General features: G+C 40.8%; 1 protein-coding gene across 2 annotated transcripts; it reads right to left on the bottom strand.

Annotated features, from left to right (window-relative positions):
• Positions 1 to 159: 159 nt before the first annotated feature.
• VBP1 (VHL binding protein 1) lies at positions 160 to 25,402 on the bottom strand. 2 transcript variants are annotated; one of them, XM_027533745.1, is made up of 6 exons: positions 25,264 to 25,402; positions 20,995 to 21,119; positions 9,726 to 9,792; positions 6,826 to 6,924; positions 4,211 to 4,349; positions 160 to 1,702 (listed from the first exon to the last, which is right to left on the bottom strand). In XM_027533745.1, the coding sequence occupies exons 1-6, from the start codon at positions 25,354 to 25,356 to the stop codon at positions 1,632 to 1,634; spliced, it is 594 nt and encodes a 197-aa protein (XP_027389546.1). In that variant the 5' UTR covers positions 25,357 to 25,402; the 3' UTR covers positions 160 to 1,631. The 2 variants fall into 2 exon arrangements, with proteins under 2 accessions (XP_027389546.1, XP_027389547.1); XM_027533746.1 differs by lacking the exon at positions 25,264 to 25,402 and adding an exon at positions 24,668 to 24,909.
• Positions 25,403 to 27,987: the final 2,585 nt, after the last annotated feature.

Below are 27,987 nucleotides of genomic sequence, written 5' to 3'. Positions count from 1 at the left end.
CATTTGTTACTCAATATCACAATTTTATAGTCAATCTTGTGCTCATTATGCTTTCAGGTATACTATACTAATATTAGCCTTGAAGAAATCATGGCAAATCAGGATGGTTATGTTATTCTGAAAATGTAAACTGTTACAAGAGAAATAGTCTGGCAGACGCAAGATTTAAATATCTTTTATTTAATTAACAAAGCCTAATACTCTCTCTGACACATACTGCATACTTAGGTAATATTTGTTGTGCTTAGAAAACCTAAAATTCCTTTTTAGATTTTCATGGACTTAAAGGAAGACAAAAGGAAGATCTTCTGACTAAATCATTCCTGTTAACAGGAACATTTCATACCAATATACTTACCATAATAAAGTTTGGGGGAAAAGTAACACAAAAATATATTAAGATGTTTACAAAGCTCAAATTCTAAAATATGGGAATTTAAACTCATGAAAGAAACCCTGAGAGGAAACTTTGGTATCTCTCAGATTTAACTTCTGAATTGTTTGCTTATCTATATTCCTTCCAAAGGGATCTTATGTTGTTTCTACAAACATAAAAGGTTCTGGACATGGCCAGTTATACGTGCAAGTAAATAAACTTTACAAAAGACCCATGTTGATTTTAGAAAGAATAACACGATAAAGGTGCTGTGCTACAATTGTTAACTTCACTGCTTTAGTATCATGAAATACCAGTACAAAACACTGTACAAGTATACTCTTTGCTACAGGGACATGGAACAATACATTTGTGTTTTTACCAGAATTCTGTATCACCCAGCCACTGTACCAATGGCTTTCCACAGGGATTTTCTACCACTCTTATGAAGTTTTACCATGAATAAAAAATCTCACAACTCTCTTAAACCACTGCAGATTTATATTTATCTTAATATTCCTGTCTTGCTGCTTTGGAGAACTGTCAAGAAGTACAAAATCACCTCAGGCAAGAGTTTTCAGTAGGTAATTTTGTTATTTTATGTTGGCCAAGATCTCCTTTATGTTGGCATTGCAAAGGCTCTGTGTACCTATATCGGGTTAGAAAAAGTGTTGTCTCAATAGCCCTCTTACAATTTAGGAATGAAAATTTCCATTTCCTTAAAAGTATAGAACATTACGTAGTTATTAGCTAAGCAGTAATTCATGAAACTCCATTTACAAAGGACAAATAACAACAGAGGACCATAAAGCCCTACGTGTACTAAAGAAAAACAAATTTTCAAATATTTCAACTGTTTTTTCTACCTCTAAACTCATTTAACCATATCACAAGTGAGAGTAACACCAGGCAATACAGAAAAAGTAAACTGCGCTAAACTGTCCAGAAATCAGCTTCTGTAACATATCTCACAGTTTCTAGCCATTTTGGCTAAGACCTTCCTTATGAAAAACAGACAAACAAACAAAAATGATGAAAGCAGCATTTACTTTGTTGGAAATGCAAAAAATAAAATAACAACACTGTAAGTTTCATAAAATATTTGCAACTAATTTTGTTTTTATAAATAAATAAAGTGGTGCTTATCTGTTTTTAAAGTTTTAATTATTCTTGCTGTTAAAAATCATTTAAAGTTATGTCAACTTTTAAGCATAAACATGTTTGGAAAACTGAACCACATTTTTAACTGCCATCTTTATGCTTTGTTCTTGGTAGAATCATCTTTGTTTCTTCTCTTAACATCCCAATTATAAACTCTGGCCATATCTGCAAGAATTGTCAAAGAAAATGCCAAAGCAATTCAAAAGATAATGTGCAATCACACACACAAAATACTAGTGTCTACAGCAAGGTGTAGTATCACCTGCCAAGCAAAGACTGGAATAAAATTCCACCAAAACTTAGTCAAGACCTCAAATCAATGATTGTTTAGCATAGTTGGTCAACTATAGTATTATATTTGACACATGTGTGCCTGACACTCCCAACAGTTTTCAAGAGAGCCCCTCATCCACAGTATTTCAAAGGTGGTTCAAAGCATAACCTGACATGCAATATTTAAATTATTACAATTTAATTATCGCTAATTTTATCTCTTACCCTCTGTTTGGCTTAATTTATGCAATCTATTCAGCATCTATATCTTTTCCTTTCCACAAGCACCACCCTGCATAGGCCTTCGCCTATCGGTGCTTTCTTTCCCAGCTCATGCCTTTGGCGGTATGTCCTGAAGGTACAATATTATCTTCTAGGTATTTTATCTTTTTTTTCCCTCTGAATGAAGTCTCCACATTACCAATCATGTGCTAACGCCTGCTCTAGGCCTCAGACAGGCCTTCACCCAACCCCTTAAAACCTGTCATGCACTACATGCTATGGAGGAGAGAGAACATGGAGCTCTTACACTTGAAGAGCTCCCAGTCTGGCACGAAAAACAAATTTTAAGTACTATATGCAAAGTGCTCAGGAATCACAGAGGAGCAACAGAACACCCTGAGAGGACTAGAAAATGTTCAGAAATGTTCTGCTGCTTGAGCTGAAAGATGAAAGATAAGATGGAGGAACCCAAGCAAATAGGGGGAAATCGGTCTAGGTAGGAGGAACCAAGTGTGGACGTATAAAGGGCACACCCCATTTAGGGGGTGAGGAAAACCACCTGGGGTGATTTGGACCTTGGGTGCACCAGGGGAGGACCAGGGCAGGAAATCAGTCAGTGGCACATGGAATCGAGACTGGCAGGGACCACCCCCTAAGAGTGCCCATGTGCATAGCTGACAAGTAACAAAGAACCACTGAAGCATTATAGCCAGAGGAATAAAAATAAGAAGTGTGACTCAGTGAATTCATGGCAGAGAGAGTGTGAAGGACTGGGGGGAGGAAAACAGAGTAGAAAACTGCCATATGACCCAGCAATCCCACTGCTGGGCATACACACTGAGGAAACCAGAATTAAAGAGATGTGTGTACCCCAGTGTTCATCACAGCACTGTTTACAATAGCCAAGACATGGAAGCAACCTAGATGTCCATCCTTAGACGAATGGATAAGAAAGCCATGGTACATATGCACAATGGAATATTACTCAGCTATTAAAAAGAATTCATTTGAATCAGTTCTAATGAGGTGGATGAAACTGGAGCCTATTGTACAGAGTAAAGTCAGTCAGAAAGAAAAATACCAATACAGTATACTAACACATATATATGCAATTTAGAAAGATGGTAATGATGACCCTAGCCAGAGAGATACAGACGTAATGAACAGACTTTTGGACTCTGTGGGAGAAGGCGAGGGTGGGATGATTGGAGCGAACAGCATTGAAACATGTATATTATCATATGTGAAACATATCGCCAGTCCAGGTTCAATGCATGAGGCAGGGTGCTCAGGGCTGGTGCACTGGGATGACCCTGTGGGATGGGATGGGGAGGGAGGTGGGAGGGTCAGGTTGGGAAGACATGTAAACCCACGGCTGATTCATGTAAATGTATGGCAAAAAACACCACAATATGGTAAAGTAATTAGCCTCCAATTAAAATAAATAAATAAGAAAACTACTGACCCTTAGTTCTAAAAGGCCAAAATGAGTGTAACAGAGAGGTAAGAAGATTGACTCCCAGGTTTCTGTCTTGAATGACTGTGTGGGGCAGATGGAAAACGCCAAGAGCTGGGTTTCAACACAAGAGCCTTCCCTTTCTCTCTGCTAAAAGAAATCCTACATTACCTTTAAATACAGTCTCAGCCCTATCTTCTCAAAGACTTCTGAAATCACTCAAGCTCACATCTATCGCCCTAATTTTAAACTGCCTTGGTGTTGACTACCTGAAGTTGAATGACTTCTATTTTGCTAGGAAATGATCACTAGCTGTCTTATGTGTGTTTTGTCATTCTTTTTTTACACTGATCTCCTCACCAGCACATGCCCCACACAGCTTAGCACAGTTGTAGGAACACAGGAGACCCTTAATAAGAGCTGTGGAACTCTAGTACTTATCTAGCTATAAAGATTATCTTGAGAATATATTTGAAATAGAAATACTCATGTACTAAATTGAATTTGCTATTTCCACACTTTCACACCTCAAATTCAGATAAGTCTATCCATAAACTTATTTCAGTATTAGTTCTAAAATATGTCATTTACTACTGTTATAAAATCTGCAACTTAACATTAGTCTAAGAGTAAGGACATTCTTCTCATTAAAGCAATGCACATAAGAACATAAAAAACATTTTTCTCCTTTCCCTCCTTTGCCTTTCTTTAGCAAAGGATACTGACTTCCGTGGTAGTAAACTGATCTCGAAGAAAGTCAAGGTCTTCCTCAAGAGAATCAAGATTCTTTGTGGCCGTCAATAAATTCTTTTCCAACAACGCCTGAGCTTCATCAATATCATATTCAAGCATTACGTTCGCCTGCAGAGAAAAGCGTGACAATGAGTGAACACTGACTTTATGCTTCATAGGTTAGAGCAGCAGTTGGCAAACTACAGCCTTTGGGTCAAATTTGGCCAGCCATCTCTTGTCCTAAGTTTTTTGGAAACCCAGCCACTCTTTATTCACTTAAGACTTTCATGCCGTAGTGGTGAGCCAAGTACTAGTTGTGACAGAGACCATGTGGTCTGCAACACCAAAAATATTTACTCTCTGGCTTTTAACACAATATTTATTGCCCCCTGAGTTAGAGAATATATTTACATACATTATATCATTTCCTCCTCAACTTCTCTACAGTGAAGAAAGTACGCTCTGAGAAGTCAGCTTACCTATGATTTCAGAGATACTAAATAAATGGAAGAATTAGGATAGGAACCAGTATCTTTAGTTATCAAACCCTATCTTTCTACCACCTCTATTGGGACACTAAATCAACTGAAGTAGTTGTTTCTGAGCTTAAGGTAGAACTTTAAAGCTTTCAAAGACATACGTATTATCTACATTTGGTCCATTAAGAGAAACAGCTAGCTTTAACTGCCCCCTTCCAACCTCCAACAGATGCCAGAGGCAAAGGCAAGGTGACCAAGTCTGGATCTAAGATCTGGAGTAACTGCTGACACTTGGGAAGGCATGCACTCTGTAACAGGGAACCGTACCTTTCACAGCTCTGAACTACCACCCGACTTAACACCAGGCATTTCCTGAACCACTTTCATCACATGACAAATGAAATTTAAAAATTACTCAAAGGATTGTTGTAAGAATTAATGAGACAACATGAAAGGACTTAGCACCAAGCAGGTGCTACACACTTATCGACTGAATATGCCAGTCCATTATAACTGCAAGTGAGTGAGTGAAAGCCGCTCAGTCGTGTCCGACTCTTTGCAACCCCATGGACATGGATTTCTCTAGGCCAGAATACTGGAGTGGGTAGCCTTTCCCTTCTCCAAGGGATCTTCCCAACCCAGGGATCGAACCTAGGTCTGCCACATTGCAGGCAGATTCTTTACCAGCTAAGACACAAGGGAAGCCCTTGTGATAATTAGAAAGCTGCATAAATTCAGACAATATTCAGTGCAAAGTAAATGCTTCTCCAAACCCAGATTCCCAATCTTACTTCTCAATTACTGATACTTATTAGCACTTTTTTTTCCCCCAGAAAATGTGTACACTTTGCTTACCTGTAACAAGAGGAAATAGAATATATTTTAAAACACTTCGTGTCAAAAACCATCATTCATTCATTCAAGTATATCTCCTTAGTTGATTCACTCCTCAAACACTGCCTTATCAGCCTCTCTACTTGACAGTCTAACAGACATCTGAAGACTGACATGCCCAAAAGACAACTCCAAGTCGTCCTGCAAACCTGTTAGTCCTTTGCATGCAATATGAGTCACATATATTTTTTCTTGTTGTCTTTTTACTTTGCTCATGGTTTCCGAGTTTTGAGGCCTGAAAAATAATCCTTATTCCAGGGCTACAATTTTCTGTGACTTGGTCTACAACTTTGATGATGTCACTATTTCATGTGAATACATGATCCATTTGAAATCCATCTCGTGTAAGGTAGGCTCCAGCCATAATTCTCAGGAGAGCACTCCCTGTTGTCCCAGTCTACTTTATGGAATCATCTTATCCCCACATGCTGATTAAGTGTGGGCCAAGGAGAAGAAAAACCAAGGAGGATAACCCCTAAGATCTGAGCTACTGGGTGGCTAGCTGTTCCATTTATAAAACTAAAACTAAGCAAGAATGGGAATTATGTTTGTAGAAATAAATGCATAAACTCTGAAATGTTACTGCTAACAGAAATCAGGAAGGAGGAACTAACAGAGAAGTGAGTTTCCATGTATGATCTGCCAACCCTTCATGGCCCTAGAGTGCCTCTCGGGGATGACTGTATAGGATAGCAGCAAGTGGAAATCCTCGCAATTTGCTACTTTGCATAGGAACTTGCCTGAGGTAGCAAGACCTACCTGTGTAGTCAGGCATGACTTGTTTGATCATGGGACTCAAGAGTAGTAACAGGAAAAATCACAGACAAGGTCTCTGAAATCATCACAACTGAAATGTTTGACTTTTTCAAATGGGTTCTAACCCCAAGGTTTTTATAATAATCTGTTCCCCCTTAAGTTCAGAGAGATCTTTCTAGAACTCATAAATTCTGATGATGAACAAACATCTATCTGAGGTTCAACAATACCTTCTGTTACATTTAACAGATAAGTACTAACTGGAGGGAAAGCCAGGTATTGGTCTATTTTGTTTTGACTGGAAGAGACTAGAGCATGTTTCTGCGGCAATCTTTCTCATACTCCTAGTCCCCCGCAATGCCACCCCTTCATTCCATCTACGGTCAAGTGCTCCTCTCCAACACTGCCATGTTGGGGAAAACACACTGCCTTACCAAATGTCAGCCAAGGAAGCTGTGACAATGACATTGACTTACCCCCAACCACAGACACACTTTATCGGTAGGAGGAACTGAAGCTTTGCAATACAGGTTGTCTGCCAATAAGAACCTGGTCTCCAGTGAACTGGTGGACTCCTTCAAAAAAAATAAATAAATAAATACATGACGGTACTGTAAACTGTCCATCTTAATACCAAGGTCATACAGGCGATTGCAGAGCTGAGCTTAAGCCATTTAAAACAGTCCCAGATCAGATAAGTCGCTCAGTTGTGTCCAACTCTTTGCAACCCCATGAATCGCAGCACGCCAGGCCTCCCTGTCCATCACCAACTCCCGGAGTTCACTCAGACTCATGTCCATCGAGTCAGCAATGCCATCCAGCCATCTCATCCTCTGTCGTCCCCTTCTCTTGCCCCCAATCCCTCCCAGCATCAGAGTCTTTTCCAATGAGTCAACTCTTCGCATGAGGTGGCCAAAGTACTGGAGTTTCAGCTTTAGCATCATTCCTTCCAAAGAAATCCGAGGGCTGATCTCCTTCAGAATGGACTGGTTGGATCTCCTTGCAGTCCAAGGGACTCTCAAGAGTCTTCTCCAACACCACAGTTCAAAAGCATCAATTCTTCGGCGCTCAGCCTTCTTCACAGTCCAACTCTCACATCCATACATGACCACAGGAAAAACCATAGCCTTGACTAGATGAACTTTTGTTGGCAAAGTAATGTCTTTGCTTTTGAATATGCTATCTAGGTTGGTCATAACTTTTCTTCCAAGGAGTAAGCGTCTTTTAATGTCATGGCTGCAGTCACCATCTGCAGTGATTTTGGAGCCCAAAAAACAAAGTCTGACACTGTTTCCACTGTTTCCCCGTCTATTTGCCATGAAGTGATGGGACCGGATGCCATGATCTTCGTTTTCTGAATGTTGAGCTTTAAGCCAACTTTTTCACTCTCCTCTTTCACTTTCATCAAGAGGCTTTTGAGTTCCTCTTCACTTTCTGCCATAAGGGTGGTGTCATCTGCATATCTGAGGTTATTGATATTTCTCCCGGCAATCTTGATTCCAGCTTGTGCTTCTTCCAGTCCAGCGTTTCTCATGATGTACTCTGCATATAAGTTAAATAAACAGGGTGACAATATACAGCTTTGACAAACACCTTTTCCTATTTGGACCTAGTCTGTTGTTCCATGTCCAGTTCTAACTGTTGCTTCCTGACCTGCAAACAAATTTCTCAAGAGGCAGATCAGGTGGTCTGGTATTCCCATCTCTTTCAGAATTTTCCAAAGTTTATTGTGATCCACACAGTCAAAGGCTTTGGCATAGTCAATAAAGCAGAAATAGATGCTTTTCTGGAACTCTCTTGCTTTTTCAATGATCCAGCGGATGTTGGCAATTTGATCTCTGGTTCCTCTGCCTTTTCTAAAACCAGCTTGAACTTCAGGAAGTTCACGGTTCACATATTGCTGAAGCCTGGCTTGGAGAATTTTGAGCATTACTTTACTAGTGTGTGAGATGAGTGCAATTGTGCAGTAGTTTGAGCATTCTTTGGCACTGCCTTTCTTTGGGATTGGAATGAAAACTGACCTTTTCCAGTCCTGTGGCCACTGCTGAGTTTTCCAAATTTGCTGGCATATTGAGTGCAGCACTTTCACGGCATCATCTTTCAGGATTTGGAATAGCTCAACTGGAATTCCATCATCTCCACTAGCTTTGTTCGTAGTGATGCTTTCTAAGGCCCACTTGACTTCACATTCCAGGATGTCTGGCTCTAGGTGAGTGATCACACCATCTTGATTATCTGGGTAGTGAAGATCTTTTTTGTACAGTTCTTCTGTGTATTCTTGCCATCTCTTCTTAATATCTTCTGCTTCTGTTAGGTCCATACCATTTCTGTCCTTTATCAAGCCCATCTTTGCATGAAATGTTCCTTTGGTATCTCTGATTTTCTTGAAGAGATCCCTAGTCTTTCCCATTCTGTTGTTTTCCTCTATTTCTTTGCATTGATCGCTGAAGAAGGCTTTCTTATCTCTTCTTGCCATTCTTTGGAACTCTGCATTCAGATGTTTATATCTTTCCTTTTCTCCTTTGCTTTTCCCACAGACAAATCAGGTGGAGGAACCGAGGGACAGAGAGGTAAAGGAGAAGGGTAAAGAAAGGACCACTGGGGCCACAGGACTGTGCAGGGAGTGCATGCATCCTGACTCAGCTACTTACTGCAACCCTGAAGGCTGTGGCAAGCAGCGCTTGTACGAACACAAACACATACACTTCAGTGCCTGGCACAGAGTAAGCACTAGACAAGTGTGATTATTATCATTTCATCAGCACTTCATGCTCAACCAACCAGTCTTCTGAAGTCTCTTATAAAGTTTGTGACATAAAAAAAACAGAGATGTAGCTACTCTGCCAGTCAAGTAATAAATCATAAATATATACACACACACACACATATATATATAATAGGTTAAATATTTTCTGAAACTTCATTTTTACACCCTGCTTTTATTTAACAAAAAAAAACGGGTGAGAGCTCAGAAGATTCTCAAATTCAGTTCTGCCAGTAACTAGCTATGTGACACTGGTCAAGTATACCCTCTTTGTAAATATTTCCTCAACTGTGAACTGAGAGCCACAAACAATAAAGACTATTCATTTCTTTTTGCACTTAAAATAATTTCAAGTTGCATTTAAACTTCACAAATACTACATATAAGTAAAAGACCCCAAGCAGTGTGGGCCCTAGAATTAAACCTGACTTTTGGTGGAAAGCCACATGTCTCACAGAAGCACACCATCTGTGATATTACTACATGTGCTTAGGAAGGCAGACTGGATCTTCCAGCACGGGTTCAAATACCAGTGACCAAGGAGTCAAGGAACACATGTCTCTGCTGAACTATCCTGGTTTGCTCATGTTTACAAACAAAAAAGGCACTTACTTTTTTCTTCTGCATGTATTTTAGAATTTCTAAAGTCTGCTTAATTTCAGGAATCTGGCCTTTTAGCCTGTGAATAAGAAAAAGGTTACTTTAGTATCTGGCACCAAGAAACAGTCTTACTAGCTTTGTACTTTCTATTGATATGTTTTGAGGACAATATGTAAATATGAAATAGTCAATATATTTTATATGTAAGATAGTTAATGAATTGTTTATTAAAATATCTAAGATATTTCAGACATAAATATTTACTAAACTACTTAGATATAATAGCAAATACTTACGGAACACCTATTGTGAACAGAGTCCTGTTCTGTATGTCAAATCCACCATTAGTTAACTTTTCTGGGCTGTGTGTGCTTAGTCACTCAATCATGTCCGACTCTTTGTGACCCCATGGACTGTAGCCTGCCAGGCTTCTCTGTCCATGGGGATTCTCCAGGCCATACCAGAGTGGGTTGTCATGCCCTCCTCCAGGGGATCTTCCTGAATAAGGGATTGAACCCAGGTCTCCTGCACTGCAGATTCTTTACCAGCTGAGCCACCAGAAAGTCATATCCCCCAGAGGTGATTCAAAGGTTCTACATTTAATTAGAATTGCATTTTAAATAGATTAATTTTTAAAATAACATGCATTCAAGTATTATATTCTCAACTGGAAACCACCAACCCAACAGCAGCAAGTGCAGGGACAGCTTCTCAGCACCTGCACTTCTCACAATGCAAAATCAACTGAATGTGTAACACACCACAGTAAGATACAATATAATTTCATGATCCTTTTAAACTTTGGGTGATTTTTCTTTAACTTTTATGTTGAAAAATACTATTTCTTTTCAAGTTAGGTAATAATTGTTACCTAAAAGTTAGGTATATATTATAATAATATAATAAAATTATAAATGGATCATTGGTTTGAACCCAGGAAATTTACGAAAACAATGATAGACATGATGAGACTGATCAGACTGAACCAACTGGACATCCACACATAAAAAAATGAATCTAAACACAGACATACATACACATTTCACAAAACTTAAGTTGAAATGAATCACATATGTAAAGTATGATGCAAAACTATAACACTCCTAGAAGATAAAACAGGAAAAAAGCTAGATGACCTTGAGTCTGGTAATGATTTTTTAGATATTAATACCAAAGACATAATCCATAAAAGAAATAATTGATATGATAGACTTTAATGAAAAGACAAGCCACAGACTGGGATAAGATATCTGTAAAAGACACGTGATAAAGGACTGGTATCCAATATATACAAAGAACTTTCAAAACTCAACAATAAGGAACAACTGTATTAAAAAATGGACCAAAGGACTTAATACCCTACCAAAGAAGATATACAAATGGCAAATAAGCATATGAAAAGATGCTCCACATCATATATCATCAGTATCAGTTCAGTCGCTCAGTCGTGTCCGACTCTTTGCAACCCCATGAACTGCAGCATGCCAGGCCTCCCTCTCTATCACCAGAGAAATGCAAATTTAAACAATGACATAACCACTGCACACCTATTCTGGGCTTCCCAGATGACACTAGTGGTAAAGAATCTGCCTGCCAATGCAGGAGATGCGTGTTTGATTCCTGGGTCAGGACAATCTCTTGGAGGCGGGCATGGCCACCCACTCCAATAACTCTTGCCTGGAGAATCCAATGGACAGAGGAGCCTGGTGGGCTACATTCCATGGGGTCGCAAAGAGTCGGACACGACTGAGCCACTGAGCACACACACACCTATTACAATGGCCAAAATCCAGAATACTGACAACTCTGGATGCTGGTGAGGATATGAAGCAACATTAATTTTCATTCATTGCTGGAGGGAATGCAACATGGTACAGTCACTTTAGAAGACAGTTTGTCAGGTTCTTACAAAACTAAACACATTCTTACCATACGATCCAGCAATCATGCTCCTTGGTATTTATCCAAAGGAGCTGTAAACTCAGGTCCACACAAAAACTGCACACAAATGCTCATAACAACTTTATTCATAATTGTCCAAACTTGGAAGCAACCCAGATGCCCTTGGTAGGCAAACGGAGAAATAAATTGTGGTCCATCTGGACAATGGAATAATATTCACTGCTAAAAAGAAATGATCTATCAAGCTATGAAAAGACATGCAAGAAGCCTAAATGCATATGACTAAATGAAAGAAACCAACCTGAAAGGGGTACTACATACTGTAGGATTCTGGCTGTAAGACATTCTGGAAAAGACAAAACTATGGAGACAGTAAAAGCATCACTGGTTGCCAGGAGTTTAGGAAGGGGAGGGAGGGATGAATATATTGCACGCAGAGCATTCTTACGGCACTGAGACTACTCTGTATGACACTATAATGACAGATACATGTCATGGTGCACGTGTTCAAACCCATCAAATGTACAACGTAAGAGTGGACACTAATGTAAACTATGGACCTTAGTTAATAAAAACATATCAATATTGGTTCATCAACTGTAACTAATGTTCCACTCTGGTAAAAGATATAGATAATGGGAAGGTTATACATGTGTAGGGGCAGGGGCTAAATAGGAAACCTCTGTACTTTATGCTCCATTTTGCTACAAAACTAAAACTGCCTTTAAAAATAAAGCTTATTCAAAATAATTTTAAAAAACTACTAGCAACTGATTCCCAAATGAAGTCACTCTCACTGACAACAGGTAACAATATGCTGAAAACACTCAAGGCCAAACTCAGAGAATACAGAATGAGACCTTTTTAGCTCTTTTGTTTTTGACGATTAGAAGCTGCCCAAGGCTTTCAAATGTTTCACATGGAAAAATGTGCAAAACTGTTCTGGGAGTCCTGTCAAATCACAGTATAATTTGTAACCAAATGGACTAAAAGCAGACTAAAAAAGCTGTGGTTCTTTCAGAAGACATGCAACTAAATATTATTAGAGGTCAGTATGTAAATAAATTCTAAATATGATAATGAACATGTACTTCCTGAATCATATAAAGGAAGTCACAGTACTGTGTGAATGAGGTTAGCATGGCAAACTTCTTTACAATCTGTGCTACTGACCTGGAAAATGTGTCACAGAGGCCTGCTGCTTGAAAAATAGTATCACTATCTGGCAAGACAACTCAGTGAAGAGTCGAGAAACACACACTTAGCACTGACTTTTTTTTTTAAAGCATAGCTTGAGGGCTACTGTTCTGTGAACTCTTTACAATTCAATATAGATGTCACAGGTCTCTCAATTTTGCTTTTTTGTCTATGCTGATATACGTAAATCAGAGAAAGATGTAGACGTGTTCATGTGTATAGTATCTGATAGACATGTAACATTAGTATGTTCAGATCAAATTGTTTTGGTCATACAAATGATTTCTGTTATATTGTTGAACATGTAGATATTACATGTAATATATAGGTTATGAAGCATAGCAATCAATCAAGCAGCTGCAACCCCGGACATCTCAGGAACTAGACCACCAAGGCCACTGTGCATGTCTGAGCAATACACCCACCCCACCCTTGTTGTTCATTCACTAAGTCATGTCTGATTTCCCACGACCGCATGGACTGCAGCACACCACGCTTCTCTGTCCTTCACTATCTCCCAGAGTTTGCTCAAACTCATGTCCACTGAGTCAGTGATGCCATCTAACCATCTTATCCCCTATTGCCACCTTCTTCTACCCTCAATCTTTTCTAGCATCAGTGTCTTTTCCAATGAGTCAGCTCTTCATATCAGGTTCCCAAAGGACTGGAGCTTCAGCTTCAGCATCAGTCATTCCCATGAATATTCAGGGTTCATTTCCTTCAGGATGGTCTGGTTTGATCTTCTTGCTGTCCAAGGGACTCTTAAAGAGTCTTATACAGCATCACAATTTGAAAGCATCGATTCTTCGTTGCTCAGCCATCTTTATGGACCAACTCTCACACCCATATATGACTACTGGCAAAACTACTGACATCACTAGAAAAGTGATGTCTCTGCTTTTTAATATGCTATCTAGGTTTCTCTCAGTTTTTCTTCCAAGGAGCAAGTGTCTTTTAATTTTGTGGCCGCAGTCACCATCCACAGTGATTTTAGAGCCCGAGAAGATAAAATCTACCACTGTTTTCACTTTTTCCCCATCTATTTGCCATGAAGTGATGGGACCAGATGCCATGATCCTAGCTTTATCAATGTTGAGTTGTAAGTCATTTTCATTCTCCTCTTTCACACTCATCAAGAGGCTCTTTAGTGCCTCTTCGCTTTCTGCCATTAGAGTGTGGCATCTGCATATCTGAGATTGTTATTTCTCCAGGCAGTCTTGATTCCAGCTTGTGATCCATTCAGCCTGGCATTTTGCATGATGTACTCTGCATAGAAGTTAAATTAGCAGGGTGACAATATACAGCCTTGATGTACTCCTTTCCCAATTTTGAACAAGTCTGTTGTTCCACATCCAGTTCTAACTGTTGCTTCTTGACCTGCAGACAGGTTTCTCAGGAGACAGGTAAGATGGTCTCATATTCCCATCTCTTATAAGAATTTTCCAGTCTGTTGTGATCCACACAGTCAAAAGCTTTAGCATAGTCAATGTTGCAGAAGTAGACGTTTTCCTGAATTCCCTTGCTTTTTCTATGATCCAACAGATGTTGGCAATTTGATCTCTGGTTCCTCCACACCCTGCTCTGTCCCCAAAAATAGCAGCTCTCCTGAACTGTGTGTTTATAGTCTCTTTTTTACTTCTTCAAATAGTTTCATAGTTACGTGTATTCCTAAACAATATATTCTTTGCTAGTTTCTTGATATAAATGGGCTCATGTTAGTTGCATTTTTCTGGTGTTTGCTTTATAACCCAATCAAATTCCTAAGAGTTTTCTTTTCATCCATTTTCACTTCTGTGTAATATACATTTACAAATATAACACAACCTGTTCATCCATTCTCCTGTCAATGGACATTTGGGTCAGTTCTAGGTCTTTGTTATTCTATGAACAATGGAAATTTCTAGGTGAGAGGAGACACAGAAGGGAACTAGAAGGGAACTAGATCAAGTTTTCAAAGGGAGGAGCATTTAAGGCTAAAGGGCAACTTTCTAGTTGTTTTTCCTCCCTCTAAATTGCCCTGCGTGAATCACATTACCTACCCCATGACTGTGCTACTGCCAAGTTGCTTCAGTCGTGTCCGACTCTGTGTGACCCCATACATAGCAGCCCACCAGGCTCCCCCATCCCTGGGATTCTCCAGGCAAGAACACTGGAGTGGGTTGCCATTTCCTTCTCCAATGCATGAAAGTGAAAAGTCAAAGTGAAGTCACTCAGTCGTGTCCAACCCTCAGCGACCCCATGGACTGCAGCCTACCAGGCTCCTCCGTCCATGGGATTTTCCAGGCAAGAGTACTGGAGTGGGGTGCCATTGCCTTCTCCGACCCCATGACTGTAACAGGGCAGAAAAACAATACAATTGGCCAGAGGCAGGGAGAAGATCAGACTGAGGGCTGAGAAGAAAGTACTGGCCCCTAGTAGTTCTGTTCTCCCCATCATCCTCCCAGAGGAGATGCCAGTGAAACCAGTCAAAGAGAAAGGAATGGAAAGAATCTCCCAGAGCCTGAGGCACTTGGCTGAAGAGAAGGAGCATTTGTCTGATGGCCATGCCATAGAGTGTAAACTCTGCCCACCAGGAAGGACTTGAATTACTCACTCCCACTTCCACACATATTACTGGCCAAAGGGAATGGATATCCCTGAGGGAATATGAGCTGACAGGGGAAAAAATGGTCATCTGATAAACTCAACTACAAAATAAAACAAAGAAAATAAACTCAACGACCTCTACCAGATGAAACAAGTGCAGTTTAGTTCAGTTCAGTCACTCAGTCATGTCCGACTCTTTGTGACCCCATGGACTGCAGCACGCCAGGCCTCCCTGTCCATCACCAACTCCTGGAGTTTACCTAAACTCATGTCCATGGAGTTGGTGATGCCATTCGAATACTAAAGATTATACAGTGAATATTTTTAAATACCTCAAAAAGACAAGACAGGATACTGGTAATATAAAAAAGAAACGAGTAGCTGTAAGAAGAACCAAAAATACTAGGTTTAAAAAATGTAATGGCTGAAATAAAGGACTCATGGATAGCAATCCATTTAATCATCAAAAGACAAAATTACTGAAGTCAGCAGAAAAAAGGAAACAATAAACAGAAAGGCAAGGCAGAATTAGAAGAGTTAATTAACATCCACATTAACACGAATCCCAGAATGAGAAAAGGAAAAAAATTAACAGATGATCGAAAAAAAATGATAATCACAAAATTTCCAGTTACAGAAATTTATAAAAGCACATAAAAATTCATGTGTTAAAGAGACCACCACACGAAAATTATGAATTAATAAGTAACTTTTCAAGTGGAAGGTAAATTTATATGACAGGGTGCAAGAAAAGATAAACAACATGTGTAAAGAAAAGGTTAATATCCACACTACACAGAGCCATCTGCTGTAAAACAATCAACCACAGAAGTAGTTCTGTTGCATAGCTGATATCACAGAGGTAAGGGAACTTTCAGGAGGAAAAATAAGATAATAAAACTGGAAAACGCTTTGAGTTGAGCAGTGAGGACTACAGAAAAGCATGTGTCTCGAGGCAGGTGCCAATACCAGCTGGAGACCTGAGCCTGGGCCCCTGACTCACACTTCAGTTGGGAGCTCACATATTTAAGTGCAAGAACTAGGAACAGGGTTCAAGAGGTCCAAGGCTGATATAGATGCACAGCTCCCAAAAAGCAAACTCCTCTATGCATAAAAGCAATCCATACAGGTATCCATGGCTACTGGAACCTGAATATAAGTCAGTTAAGAAAGAATTTAAGAAAGATAGCCTCAAAAAACACAAATCTGTATACAGGTCAAGAAGCAACAGTAAGAACCAGACATGGAACAATGGACTGGTTCCAAATTGGGAAAGGGGTATACAATGCTGTATGTTGTCATCTTGCTTATTTAACTTATATGCAGAGCACATCATGCAAAATGCCGGACTGGATGAAGCACTAGCTGGAAGCAAGATTGCCAGGAGAAGTATCAATAACTTCAAATATGCAGATGACACCACCCTTATGACAGAAAGCAAAGAAGAACTAAAGAGCCTCTTGATGAAAGTGACACAGGAGAGTGAAAAAGCTGGCTTAAAACTCCAACATTCAAAAAACTAAGATCATGACATCTAGTTCCTCACTTCATGGCAAATAGATGGGGAAACAATGGAAACAATGAGACAGACTTTATTTTGGGGGGCTCCAAAATCACTGCAGATGGTGACTGAAGCCATGAAATTAAAAAACACTTGTTCCTTGGAAGAAAAGCTATGACCAACCTAGACAGCATATTAAAAAGCAGAGACATTACTTTACCGACAAAGGTCCATATAGTCAAAGCTATGGTTTTTCCAGTAGTCTTGTATAGATGTTAAGAGTTGGACAATAAAGAAAGCTGACTGCCAAAGAATTGATCCTTTTGAACTGTGGTGTTGGTGAACTCTTGAAGAGTCCCTTGGACTGCAAGGAGATCCAACCAGTCCATCCTAAAGGAAATCACTCCTGAATATTCTTTGGAAGGACTGATGCTGAAGCTGAATTCCAAAACTTTGGCCATCCGATGTGAAGAACTGACTCATTGGAAAAGACCCTGATGCTGGGAAAGATTGAAGGCAGGAGGAGAAGGGAACGGCAGAGGATGAGATGGTTGGATGGCATCACTGACTCAATGGACATGAGTTTGAGCAAGCTCCGGGAGTTGGTGATGGACAGGCGTGCTGCAGTGCATACAGTCACAAAGAGTAGGATGCGACTGAACTGAACTGAAAACAAAAGAGCTGACAATCTTGAAAGTATCCAAAAAGAAAAATGAGCTTATCTAAATAGATAGGTTGGATTAAAAAAAAAAAACAACACCATATGTTGTTTACATGGAACACCCTTAAATATAAATAGTAAAAACAATTGAAAGAAAAGGCACTGGAGAAGATATACCAAGAAAATGTTAGCCACCACTCCTGGGCATATATCTGGAGAAAGCCATGATTCAAAAGGATACATGCACCTCAATGTTCATTGCAGCACTGTTTACAACAGCCAGGACATGGAAACAACCTAAATGTCTATGGACAGAGGAATGGATAGAGAAGATGCAGTACATATGTACCATGAAATATTACTCAGCCATAAAAAGGAATGACATCATGCCATTTGCAGCAACATGGATATACCTAGAAATTGTGATATGGAGTGAATTAAGTCAGACAGGGAAAGACTAATATCACGTGACACTGCTTACATGGGGAATCTAAAAAAAAAAAAACCAGGTACACATGTACTTATTTACAAAACAGAAACAGACTCACAGATGTAAAAAACAAACCTATGGTTACTAGGGAGGAAATAAAAGGTGAGGGATAAATTCAGAAATTGGGATTGACATATATATACTGCTGCTGCTACTGCTAAGTCGCTTCAGTTGTGTCCGACCCTGTGGGACCCCATACACGGCAGCCCACCAGGCTCCACCATCCCTGGGATTCTCCAAGCAAGAACATCGGAGTGGGTTGCCATTTCCTACTCCAATGCATGAAAGTGAAAAGTGAAAGTGAGGTCGCTCAGTCCTGTGTGACTCTTAGCAACCCCATGGATTGCAGCCTACCAGGCTCCTCCATCCATGGGATTTTCCAGGCAAGAGTACTGGAGTGGGTTGCCATTGCCTTCTCCGATATATACACTACTTTACAGAAATCAGATAACTAGTGAGGACCTACTATATAGCACAGGGAACTCTGTAATGACCTATATGGGAAAAGAATCTAAAAAAGAGTGGATACATGTATATGTGTAGCTGATTCCCTTTGCTATATGGCAGAAACACAGTATCTATTATAATTCAACATACACCAACAAGTTTTTAAATGTTAGCCAAAACAAAGGTGAAGTAGCTCTAAGTTTCCAAAAAAACTGACTAAAACAAGAAGCATTATTTTACATGGGTTTAAAATCAGCAAGAAGATTTCATAATTCTCAAACTGCATGTACCTAAAGAAACAGAGTAAAAAGCTTAAAAAAAAAGGATAGAAATTATTTCAGGTTAAGATGGAGGCAGACCCAACATGTACGCTTCTAACTGTTCAAGTAGCCAGGGAAAATACACACTTCCTTTGCAGCCAGGCAGCAGAGAGCTGTTGAGGTGACAGGGACAAACTGAGAGGTGAGCCGATTTCTTACAGCCACTTTTACCAAAGAGAACATGAAGGAACGTTTCTGTTTATAGCAACATTCCAGCTTATTAAGAAATAAAAAATAAATAACTGAATTAGAACATCATCATTTTGCGACTCATCATTAATGGATTGAGGAATTAAGTATCATTGTAGGAGAGAACTAGATACTATTTACCTCTTAATGGAGAAACCATACACAAACCTATGAAAGTATTACCAAAACAAAAAAAGAGAGAAAGAAACAAAAGAAAAACCTGATTATGAACAAGACTGCAGAGGCAACTATCAATGTATAATACACAGAAAGGGCAAAGAAACATACTTGAAAAGCCCACAGCTGCTGTGAAATTTAGCAACATCCTTCTGAATAACCCACAGATTATAGATCTAAGTGTGAGATAAACAATAAAGCTCTGAGAATAAAACATGAAGAGAATACCCTCATGAACTTGAGATATCTCTTAAACAGGATACAAAAAGCACTAACCATTAAGGGAAAAAAACCTGTTAAATCAAAGTACATTCAAATTAAATGATAAGTCAAACAGGATGTCCACAGTGTATCCTAAAAAGAAAGAGGAATTCCCATCTAAACACCAACTTTTGTATCTCTGCCTAAGTGGTACCCTCACACCCAGACTACCCTTCCTCCCTTTAGTCTGCTTCTAAGCTCATAACCAGCCTTCAACATTCTACACAGCTATCTGCTCCTCTTGGAAGTTTCCCCTGAACCCCTGTGTCTCCCTGCAGCTCACCCCTTCCCCTCTGCTAACTCATCACTCTGTACCACAGCACCTTAACTGCTATATTTTGTGTACTTCTTTTATTTACATACCTATCATGCCACTAGACTACACCCCTACTGAAAGCAGATATTGGTATTTTACCCAAAAACAGTATCTGACACCTATTAGGAACTCCATAACATTTGATATCAGAATGCTGGCACATGTGTATAACAGGTCTCCATAAGTATTTATTACAGTGAATTGACTGCATAAGCTACTATAAAAACATAGGGGAATAAAGGACTGAAAATGGGAATACTTTTGGCCCAAGCTTATTAGTTATGAAATCTTGGGAAAGTCATAACTTCCATGGGTCTGCCATCTCATTGGCAAAATGAAAAAATGAAGTAGACATTTAGGATGTTATGATCCTAGATGCTATGGAATAAGGACTTCAATACTCATTCTGTTAGGTTTTCAAAAGCATCTTAGACTGACAACAGCAAGTGCTGGTGAGATTGAAGAACTGGAACTCCCACACATTGCTGTAATGTAATATACAACAATAATTGCATATAATGCAATTATAATTGCATATAATAACTGCAATAATGTAATACTGCTGTAATGTAATAATGTAATGTGGCTGTATAATATGCTAAAGCCACCTAGGATTTTTGGCAGTTTCTTATAAAATTAAACATACTTACCATACAAGTCAGCGATTCTACCTCTTGGATAATAATCCAGGAGAAATGAAAATATATGTCCATGGAAACATTTAAAACCAAATGAGGAAACAACCCAAATGTCCATTAATAAGCAAATAGATAAAAACAGACAAAAACTGTGGTAAACCCACATACAGTGGAGAATGACTCAGCACTAAAAAGAAACTAATGTATTGATACCCACAGTACCATGGATGATGACTCTCAAAACCACTATACTAAGTGTAAGAAGCCTGACATAAAAGAGTAGTTACTATATGGTTCCAGTCATATGACGCTCAAGAGCAGACAATACTAATTTATGGTGAAAATAATCAGAACAGTGTTTGTCTCTAAGAGTGAGCATGGTTGGCCAGAAAGGACCGGGAGGAAACTTCCTGGGTAACAGAAATGTTCCATATGTTTATCTGGGCAGTGGTTACAGAAATGGATACATTTATCAAAATTCATAAAACTGAATATTCAACACATAGACATTTTATCTGTGTGCAAATTATCTCCATCTTTCAAAAGTTTCAGCGATGTAATATTAATCTTAAAAACTTAGAAATTTTTACACTTACCTCCTTTTTTTTTGGGCAAGATTGAGTTCCATAAACTTATATTTCTGATACTGTTCATCCAGCTTCTTCAGTACAATATCTGCAGTCTCATTCCCAGGCTGTTTCATGAAGGAATCTACATCTTCCTTTTAATATCAAAAAGAATACATTAAGAATTTTACAATTCATACCTCAGATTTTTGACTGCTTTAGCTTTTTTAAAACATAAAAGGAGCTTGGGGGCGAGGTGGGGGGGAAGAGCTTGTGTTTCTTTTTCTCCAAAGACTTGTTTTTAACTTTTTTAGTTATAAAAAGTTAGAGACCATTTCAGACAGTGCAAATATGTTATGTAGTCAATGTATTCTTCTCCCACCTTCCTATTTACATATAGGGAAAGATGACCTTGCTGAGTTATATATATGCCATGCAGCACTCACAGTAAATACAAAAATTACCAACAAACATGTCATTTAGTCATGTGCCTTAGCCACAAAATGATTCAAAATTATCCATTTTATTACTTACAATTTTAACTCTACAAGCTCTGCCATAAAAATCATGCTAAATATGGTCATTAGGTTCCCAAGAGAAGCCACAAATACTTCCTTAAGTTATCAACTGATCGAAATAAAGTAAGCCAAAGTGTAAAAGTGTTAGTTGCTCAGTCTGGTCCGACTCTTTGTGATCCCATGGACTGTAGCCTGCCAGACTCCTGTGTTCATGTAATTCTCCAGGCCAGAATACTGGAGTGGGTTGCCATTCCCTTCTCCAGGGGATTTTCCGCCCCAGAGATCAAACCCGGGTCTCCCACATTGCAGGCAGACTCTTTACAATCTGAGCCACCAGGAAAGCCCAAGCCTAAAAGGCAAACAAAACAATCTTTTCTAACAGGAATAAATAAGCAAAAGCAAAGCAATAAAACTGAACAGCATTTTTAATGTATATTACACATGCTTATCCCTGAAGAAAAGCTAGTTAAATAGATAACGATCAAGAACTAAGTGAAACTCTATGGAAACAAAGGAGATTCTCTAAGAACCTTCCAGTAGTTTAAACAACTTTAGTCCTTCAATACAGGAAACTTAAATTTAGACTTTTGCTGCTGTAGTTCATTCTCCTTGCTCATATCTAAGCTTCTAATAACATGTGCTGGAAACATTTCTTTTCCTATAACAATCTTTCTAGGAAGATGCTATCTCCATTTTATTTCCAAATTATCTTACAGTTTCTGGGATCTTTGCTTATCTGGGATAAGCATTATTCTTATCCATGCTTACTAGCTAGGGTTTCCCTGATGGCTCAGCAGGAAAAGAATTGGTCTGCAACACAGGAGATGCAGGAGATAAGGGTTCAATCCTTCGGTGGGGGAGATTCCCTGAAGGAGGGCATGGCAACCCACTCTAGTCTTCTTGCTGGGAAAATCCCATGGACAGAGGAGCCTGGCAGGCTATGGTCCATGGGATTGCAAAGAGTTGGATACCACAAGTGACAACAGGTGAGCACGTGCTTACCAGCTCGAAGGGAGTATTTTAGCCAAAACCAAGCAAGAAGAAAAAGCAAGAGAAACAAAGCAAAGGAGTGAACTATGAAGCCATCAAGTTAGACACTGTAAAAGAAAACTGAAAAGGTGAGCCTGAGGCAACATCTGAGTCCTGCATGGTGATCAAGTGTAAGGAGATAGCATTTTGGAGATAGCATCTTCCTAGAAGGATTGTTGTAGGAAAAGAAATGTTTCTGGCACATGTTATTAGAAGCTTAGACACGAGCAAGAAGAAGGAACTACAGCAGCAAAAGTCTGTGGTTAAGACCCAGAGGCTGCATGGCTTGAATGCTGGCTGCATCACGTACTAGCTATGTGGACCATGAGGCAGTTGTTTAACTCTTGTCTTGGCTTCAATTTCCTCATCTGTAAAAGAAAAAAGTGCCTCTTCCCCACAGGGGATTAAATGAGTTACCACATGTAAAAGACTCAGAAGAGGACACAGTAGCTAGTAAGTGTTCAACAAACATTAGATATGGCTAAGGGAACAGATGGAAGCACCAAGAATTCTATCCTGGGGTGGTGGTCAGGAAAAACTACAGAGGTCATATCTGAACTAGATGTTAAGAGATGGGAGCAGCCAAACAATGGACAAGGGGGAAAAAGATCAATTAAAGCAGAGAAAGAAAAAAATTACTGTACCAACTGGAATGGGAAAAGGCAGTCTGACTTCTAACCACTATGGTACACTGCCTCATTACCGAAATGAGTATGTATTAAGTATCTACTTGCAATACTGAAAGCACATTCTCTGTTTCTCAGAAGAAATATGTAAGTAATGTTATCCTTATTTCAGTTAAAGAAACAGAGGGGCTCAAAGTTGTAAAACAATATGCTCAAGATAAATAGCAACTGGGAAGCAGAGGCAGAATTCAAACTCTAGTCTCAAAACCAATGTTCTTTATAAAATACGTTATTTCCCATTAGTTGGGGAACATAAAAATATTTATATAAATTTGGATTGTTTATATATTGTATTGATAGAAATTTTAAAGATCTAGAAAAAGCAACTCATAACATTTCAGAGAAAATGCATTTTAAGATAACACTTAATATAGCCCCTTGATAAACTTTATCTTCCTGAATCAGATTTCTGAAGCCATCATTTGTTGAGCACCATGAATGCAGGATTTTAAGGCACTATGGAAATTCAATCTGACATTTAGTTATGAGTTTATACTGTGTGTCAGGAACTGTGCTAGGATCAGGGGAAATGCCAGTGAGCAAGATAATGAACTCACTAGAGGTCTGGAGCCCACAGACTGACCAAGTTTAAAGCTTGGATAACTCACTTACACATTGTGTGACTTGGGGCAAATTACTCAAGGGCTCCGGGGCTCAGTCTGAACATGTACAAAATGAGAATAACAGTACTTGCCTCTTCCTGAGTTGTGTAAAAGCATTAGGAATGTGCCTGGTACTCAACAAATTTTGTCTCTTGTTGATGATTAACTGGGAAATGAGCGGAAAGAAATACATGGCACATTTCAGGGACAAAAATAAATAAATAAATAAAATAGGAGAAAACTGAATCAGTCAATGCAAATATTCATAGAGTGCATATAAAAGTGGTCTAAATAAAAGACAGGGGTCTTCTGAACGGTGGAAGATTTCATCAACAAAAAGCCAATCCAGGTTCGATGCATGAGACAGGGTGCTCAGGGCTGGTGCACTGGGACGACCCTAAGGGATGGGATGGGGAGGGAGGTGGAAGGGGGGTTCAGGATGGGGGACACATGTACACCCATGGCTGATTCATGTCAATGCATGGCAAAAACCAGTACAATATTGTAAAGTAATTAGCCTCCAATTAAAATAAATAAATTTTTTAAAAAGGCAGAGATTAAGACAATATTGGGACAAAGCAAAAGGTGGAGAAATTTCCATTAAGGTTTTATAGTAGTTCAGCCAGAACTGAGTGAACAAAGATGGGTGATACTGGCCTGGAACACCCATCAGGTTTTCTCAACACTCAACTAGCTCTCAAACACTATTTCGAGAACAGCCTTATGGAGAAACAGGATTGAAAGCCTCTACGTGCTTCTCTGTTTGGCCTTGGTTTAGTCTCCCCGTTCAGTGAACCCTCCAACACGGCATTGCCAGCTTCCTCTGTGAACTGCACCCAATGGACTCTACGTTGTTAGAACCATGTACCTCAAAGTAATTACAAGTGGCTTCACTTAGACAACCTTCTAGTGAGCGCCGGCAGCCAGCGGGCTAAGGCCTCCATGGCCTAGCGGGTTCCACATGGCCTTCGAGAGCTTTCCCGGCCGACGCGCCCATCATGGGGTCTTCTTCTGAGGCCACAGGCCGCCGCAGCCCTTCCACACCCGAGGTGTCATTTCCGAGCGTCACACCTGAGCCCCAGCTCCGTTACCCCGTCCCCCTCGGTCTCCTCAGAACCCAGGCTGAGGCTCCAGCTTCTCACCGCCTCCCGTCTTCTCGCAAGCGGGGTCGGAACCTCAGGCCGCGGAGGGCAGAGGAAGGCGGTCCCTCGAAGCGGCCCCGCCTCCGCCCCCGAGTCCTCCGCCCCAAGTCCTCCGGCCCCGCGCCCCCTTAGCGCCTGTGACCTGCTCGGACGGCAGGCCCCCTCCCAGGCAGGTCCCGTCCCAGTTTAGTCCGTTCAGGCCGGAGCACCCCCTCCCAGGTAACTGGGCCCAACGGCTCTCCCTCCAACAACCAAGGCCCGGGTGAGGGGCCAGGAAGAAAGGGAACAACAGCGTAGCATCAAGCACCCGCTGGCCACTTACCACAAAAACCGCTTCAGGAATCCCCAGGTGGAGTCGCCTCCCGTTCCCAGCGGCCACTTCTCCCACACCACAACCGTCCTTAGAGGCCGCCATTTTGGAGAAGCGAGCGCGCGACTAACGTGCCTCGCGAGCGGCCTGTAGCCCGGGGCCTGTGATTGGCTCAGGTCACAGCCGCGGGCCCGCCCCCTGGCCTGGTAGTCTGTGCGTTCGTTGGCTTACAGGAAATACCCGCCCCGTCCCCGCTCGGCAGGGTCGCTCGATCTGTGGGTTCTAATTGGCTGCGCGGGTGAGTGACAGGCGTGGAAGGGCCGCGGAGGCGAGGCTGGCTCTGCGGGAAGGACCAATACCGAGTCCTGGGAAAAGGGATTCCGGGGGTTTTGTGGGTGGGGCGGCGGGCTGGAGGATGCTGACAATCACGGAAGAAGCCGGAACGGACTACCAGCCTGGAACAGGCCTCTCCAGAACCTTCGAAGCTACCCGATCCCTTCTCGAACTCAAGCAGACACGAGACCTAGACGCCACCACGGGACTTGGGCCTCGGTGACATTCTGGGCCCACGATCCTCGCGAGCTTTTTGGCCCCTGAAGGGTGCTTGTTTTGAGCCTGCTTCCGAGGGGACCTAGTGGCTTGATTCCAATAAATACCCCGCCCGTTGCATCACAATTTACTGAAAGCCACCTTTGGTCAGACTCTCACCACCAGCTCAAACGTTTTCCAAACTTCACGCTGTACATATTAATACAAAATCCTAAGAACTTTCCCGATGTTTCTAGACCCAAGGAATCCCCAAGCTCATCCACCACTACACCCGTTTTCTGACATCGAAGCACCGTGTTGGTTCCTGCCTCGGGCTTCCCTGGTGGCTAAGTGGGTAAAGAATCCACCTGCCAATGCAGGAGATGCAGGAGACATAGGTTCGATCCCTGGGTCAGGAAGATCCCCTGGAGAAGGAAAGGGCAACCCACTCCAGTATGCTTGCCTGGGAAATCCCATGGACAGAGGAGCCTGGTGGGCTACAGCCCATGGGGTCACAGAGTCAGACGTGACTTAGTGACCAAACCACAACCAAGAAACACGGACGTCTCTATCTTGCCTGCACGGGGTAGGAAAGGAGCACAGGTGAAGACACTATCTGAGTTATTTAAAAATTAAAATGACAATGGGTACCAACAAGGCTGTTGTAAAGATTAAATGAGATTATGTATATAGACTACCTGGGTTTTCGTGCTGGTTCAGATCGTCAAGAGTCTGCCTGCAATGCATAGATTGGATCCCTCCGTCAGGAACATCCCCTGGAGAAGGAAATGGCAACCCCCTCCAGCATTCTTGGCTGGAAAATCCCATGGACGGAGGAGCCCAGCGGGCTACGGGCTACAGTCCATGGGGTTGCAAAGAGGCAGGCACGACTGAGCAACTAACACTTTCACTTTTCGCGCAAAATACCTAATAAGTAGTTGGCATACAGTAGGACTACAGTAGTGAGGGAACTTGGCCAGGATGAAGAAGTGGAAAGAGGGAGGCAATTGTTGTTGTTGTTCAGCCGCTAAGTGGGCAGGGCTTTGAGCTGGACTGAGTGGTGAAGGACAGAGTTTGCTGGAAAGTTTGGAGGATGGGAAAGAGGGCGCTACTAGACGTGGGGTAAGGGCTAGAGGACTGGGAAGAAGGGAGGGGTTGGAGGGGTGGGGGGATGGCTGGTATCCCAGGAATGGAGAAAGTGGGCAGGGCAGTAAGACTCAACTGTGAAGGGGCTGAGGACTCGAGACAGTGGCAAGGCTTGAGGCCTTGGAACACGGGTGGTGGTGGATGAGAGTGAGAGCCTTTATATAGTAGTGACAAAACTTAGAAAATGAAATTAAAGAATACCATTATGGTAGAATTAAAAAACATAAAATACTTGGTAGTAGTCTTTATTTATGTACTGAAAAGTGCTAGTAACTGTTCAAAACCTCAAATCAGAAGACAGAAGTTAAAGAATGCCTGAGAGCTCCAGCATGTTCATGATTGGGAGGGACAGATATAGTTAGGATGTCTATATGTCTGTTTTCTCCAAATTGAACTAGAGAGTCAATGTAGTCCTAAGCAGCATGTTCTCTGAGGCCTTTTCTTTTTCATAGAAATTGATCAGTTGACTGGAATGTTTTATGTAATTCAAAGAACACCTGAATACCTGAACCAATCTTGAAAAATATGCATAAACCTAGAAGACTAATACTGCCTGATTTTGAGACCTACAGGAAACTGTGATAATCAAGACAGGGTGTTATTGGACTAAGGACAGATCTTTGGATCAATGGAACAAAACAAAAGGTAACACAAACCCATAAATATGTCGTCAGTTGGCTTTTGAGAAATGTTCCAAGACAATGCAAGGTGAAACGAATTTGTTTTCCCCAAATGTTTCAAGAACAACTGGATAATTATATAGAAAAAAGTTAACCTCTACCCCTGTCACCAAGCTCAAAAATGTAGTTTAGATGGATCATAGATCTAAACATAAAAGCTACAAATTCCCTTGCTGTCCAGTGATTAGGACTCTCCACTTCCACTGCAGGGAGCACAGGTTCGATCCCTGGTTGGGAAACTAGGATACTGCAAACCATGTGGTGCAACCAAAGGAGAGGGGGAAACTCAAAGGAAAACATTAAAATGGGAAAAACAGTTGGATGCTTCACACAGTAAAAGAGATGGTGGAATGGCCAGTAAGTATATGAAACGTTGCTTAGT

This window comes from Bos indicus x Bos taurus, chromosome X, assembly GCF_003369695.1.
Source record: "Bos indicus x Bos taurus breed Angus x Brahman F1 hybrid chromosome X, Bos_hybrid_MaternalHap_v2.0, whole genome shotgun sequence".
NCBI lineage: Eukaryota > Metazoa > Chordata > Mammalia > Artiodactyla > Bovidae > Bos > Bos indicus x Bos taurus.
This window is presented reverse-complemented; position numbering and strand designations above follow the sequence as displayed.

Excerpts from the sequence above, each read along its gene's own strand:
- VBP1 (XM_027533745.1), bottom strand. The coding sequence starts at position 25,356 with ATGGCGGCCTCTAAGGACGGTTGTGGTGTGGGAGAAGTGGCCGCTGGG. Across the intron at positions 21,120-25,263 it reads TTCCTGAAGCGGTTTTTGTG|GAAGATGTAGATTCCTTCAT; the intron begins GTAAGTGGCCAG and ends TGATATTAAAAG. Across the intron at positions 6,925-9,725 it reads AATACATGCAGAAGAAAAAA|GAGTCCACCAGTTCACTGGA; the intron begins GTAAGTGCCTTT and ends TTTTTTTTGAAG.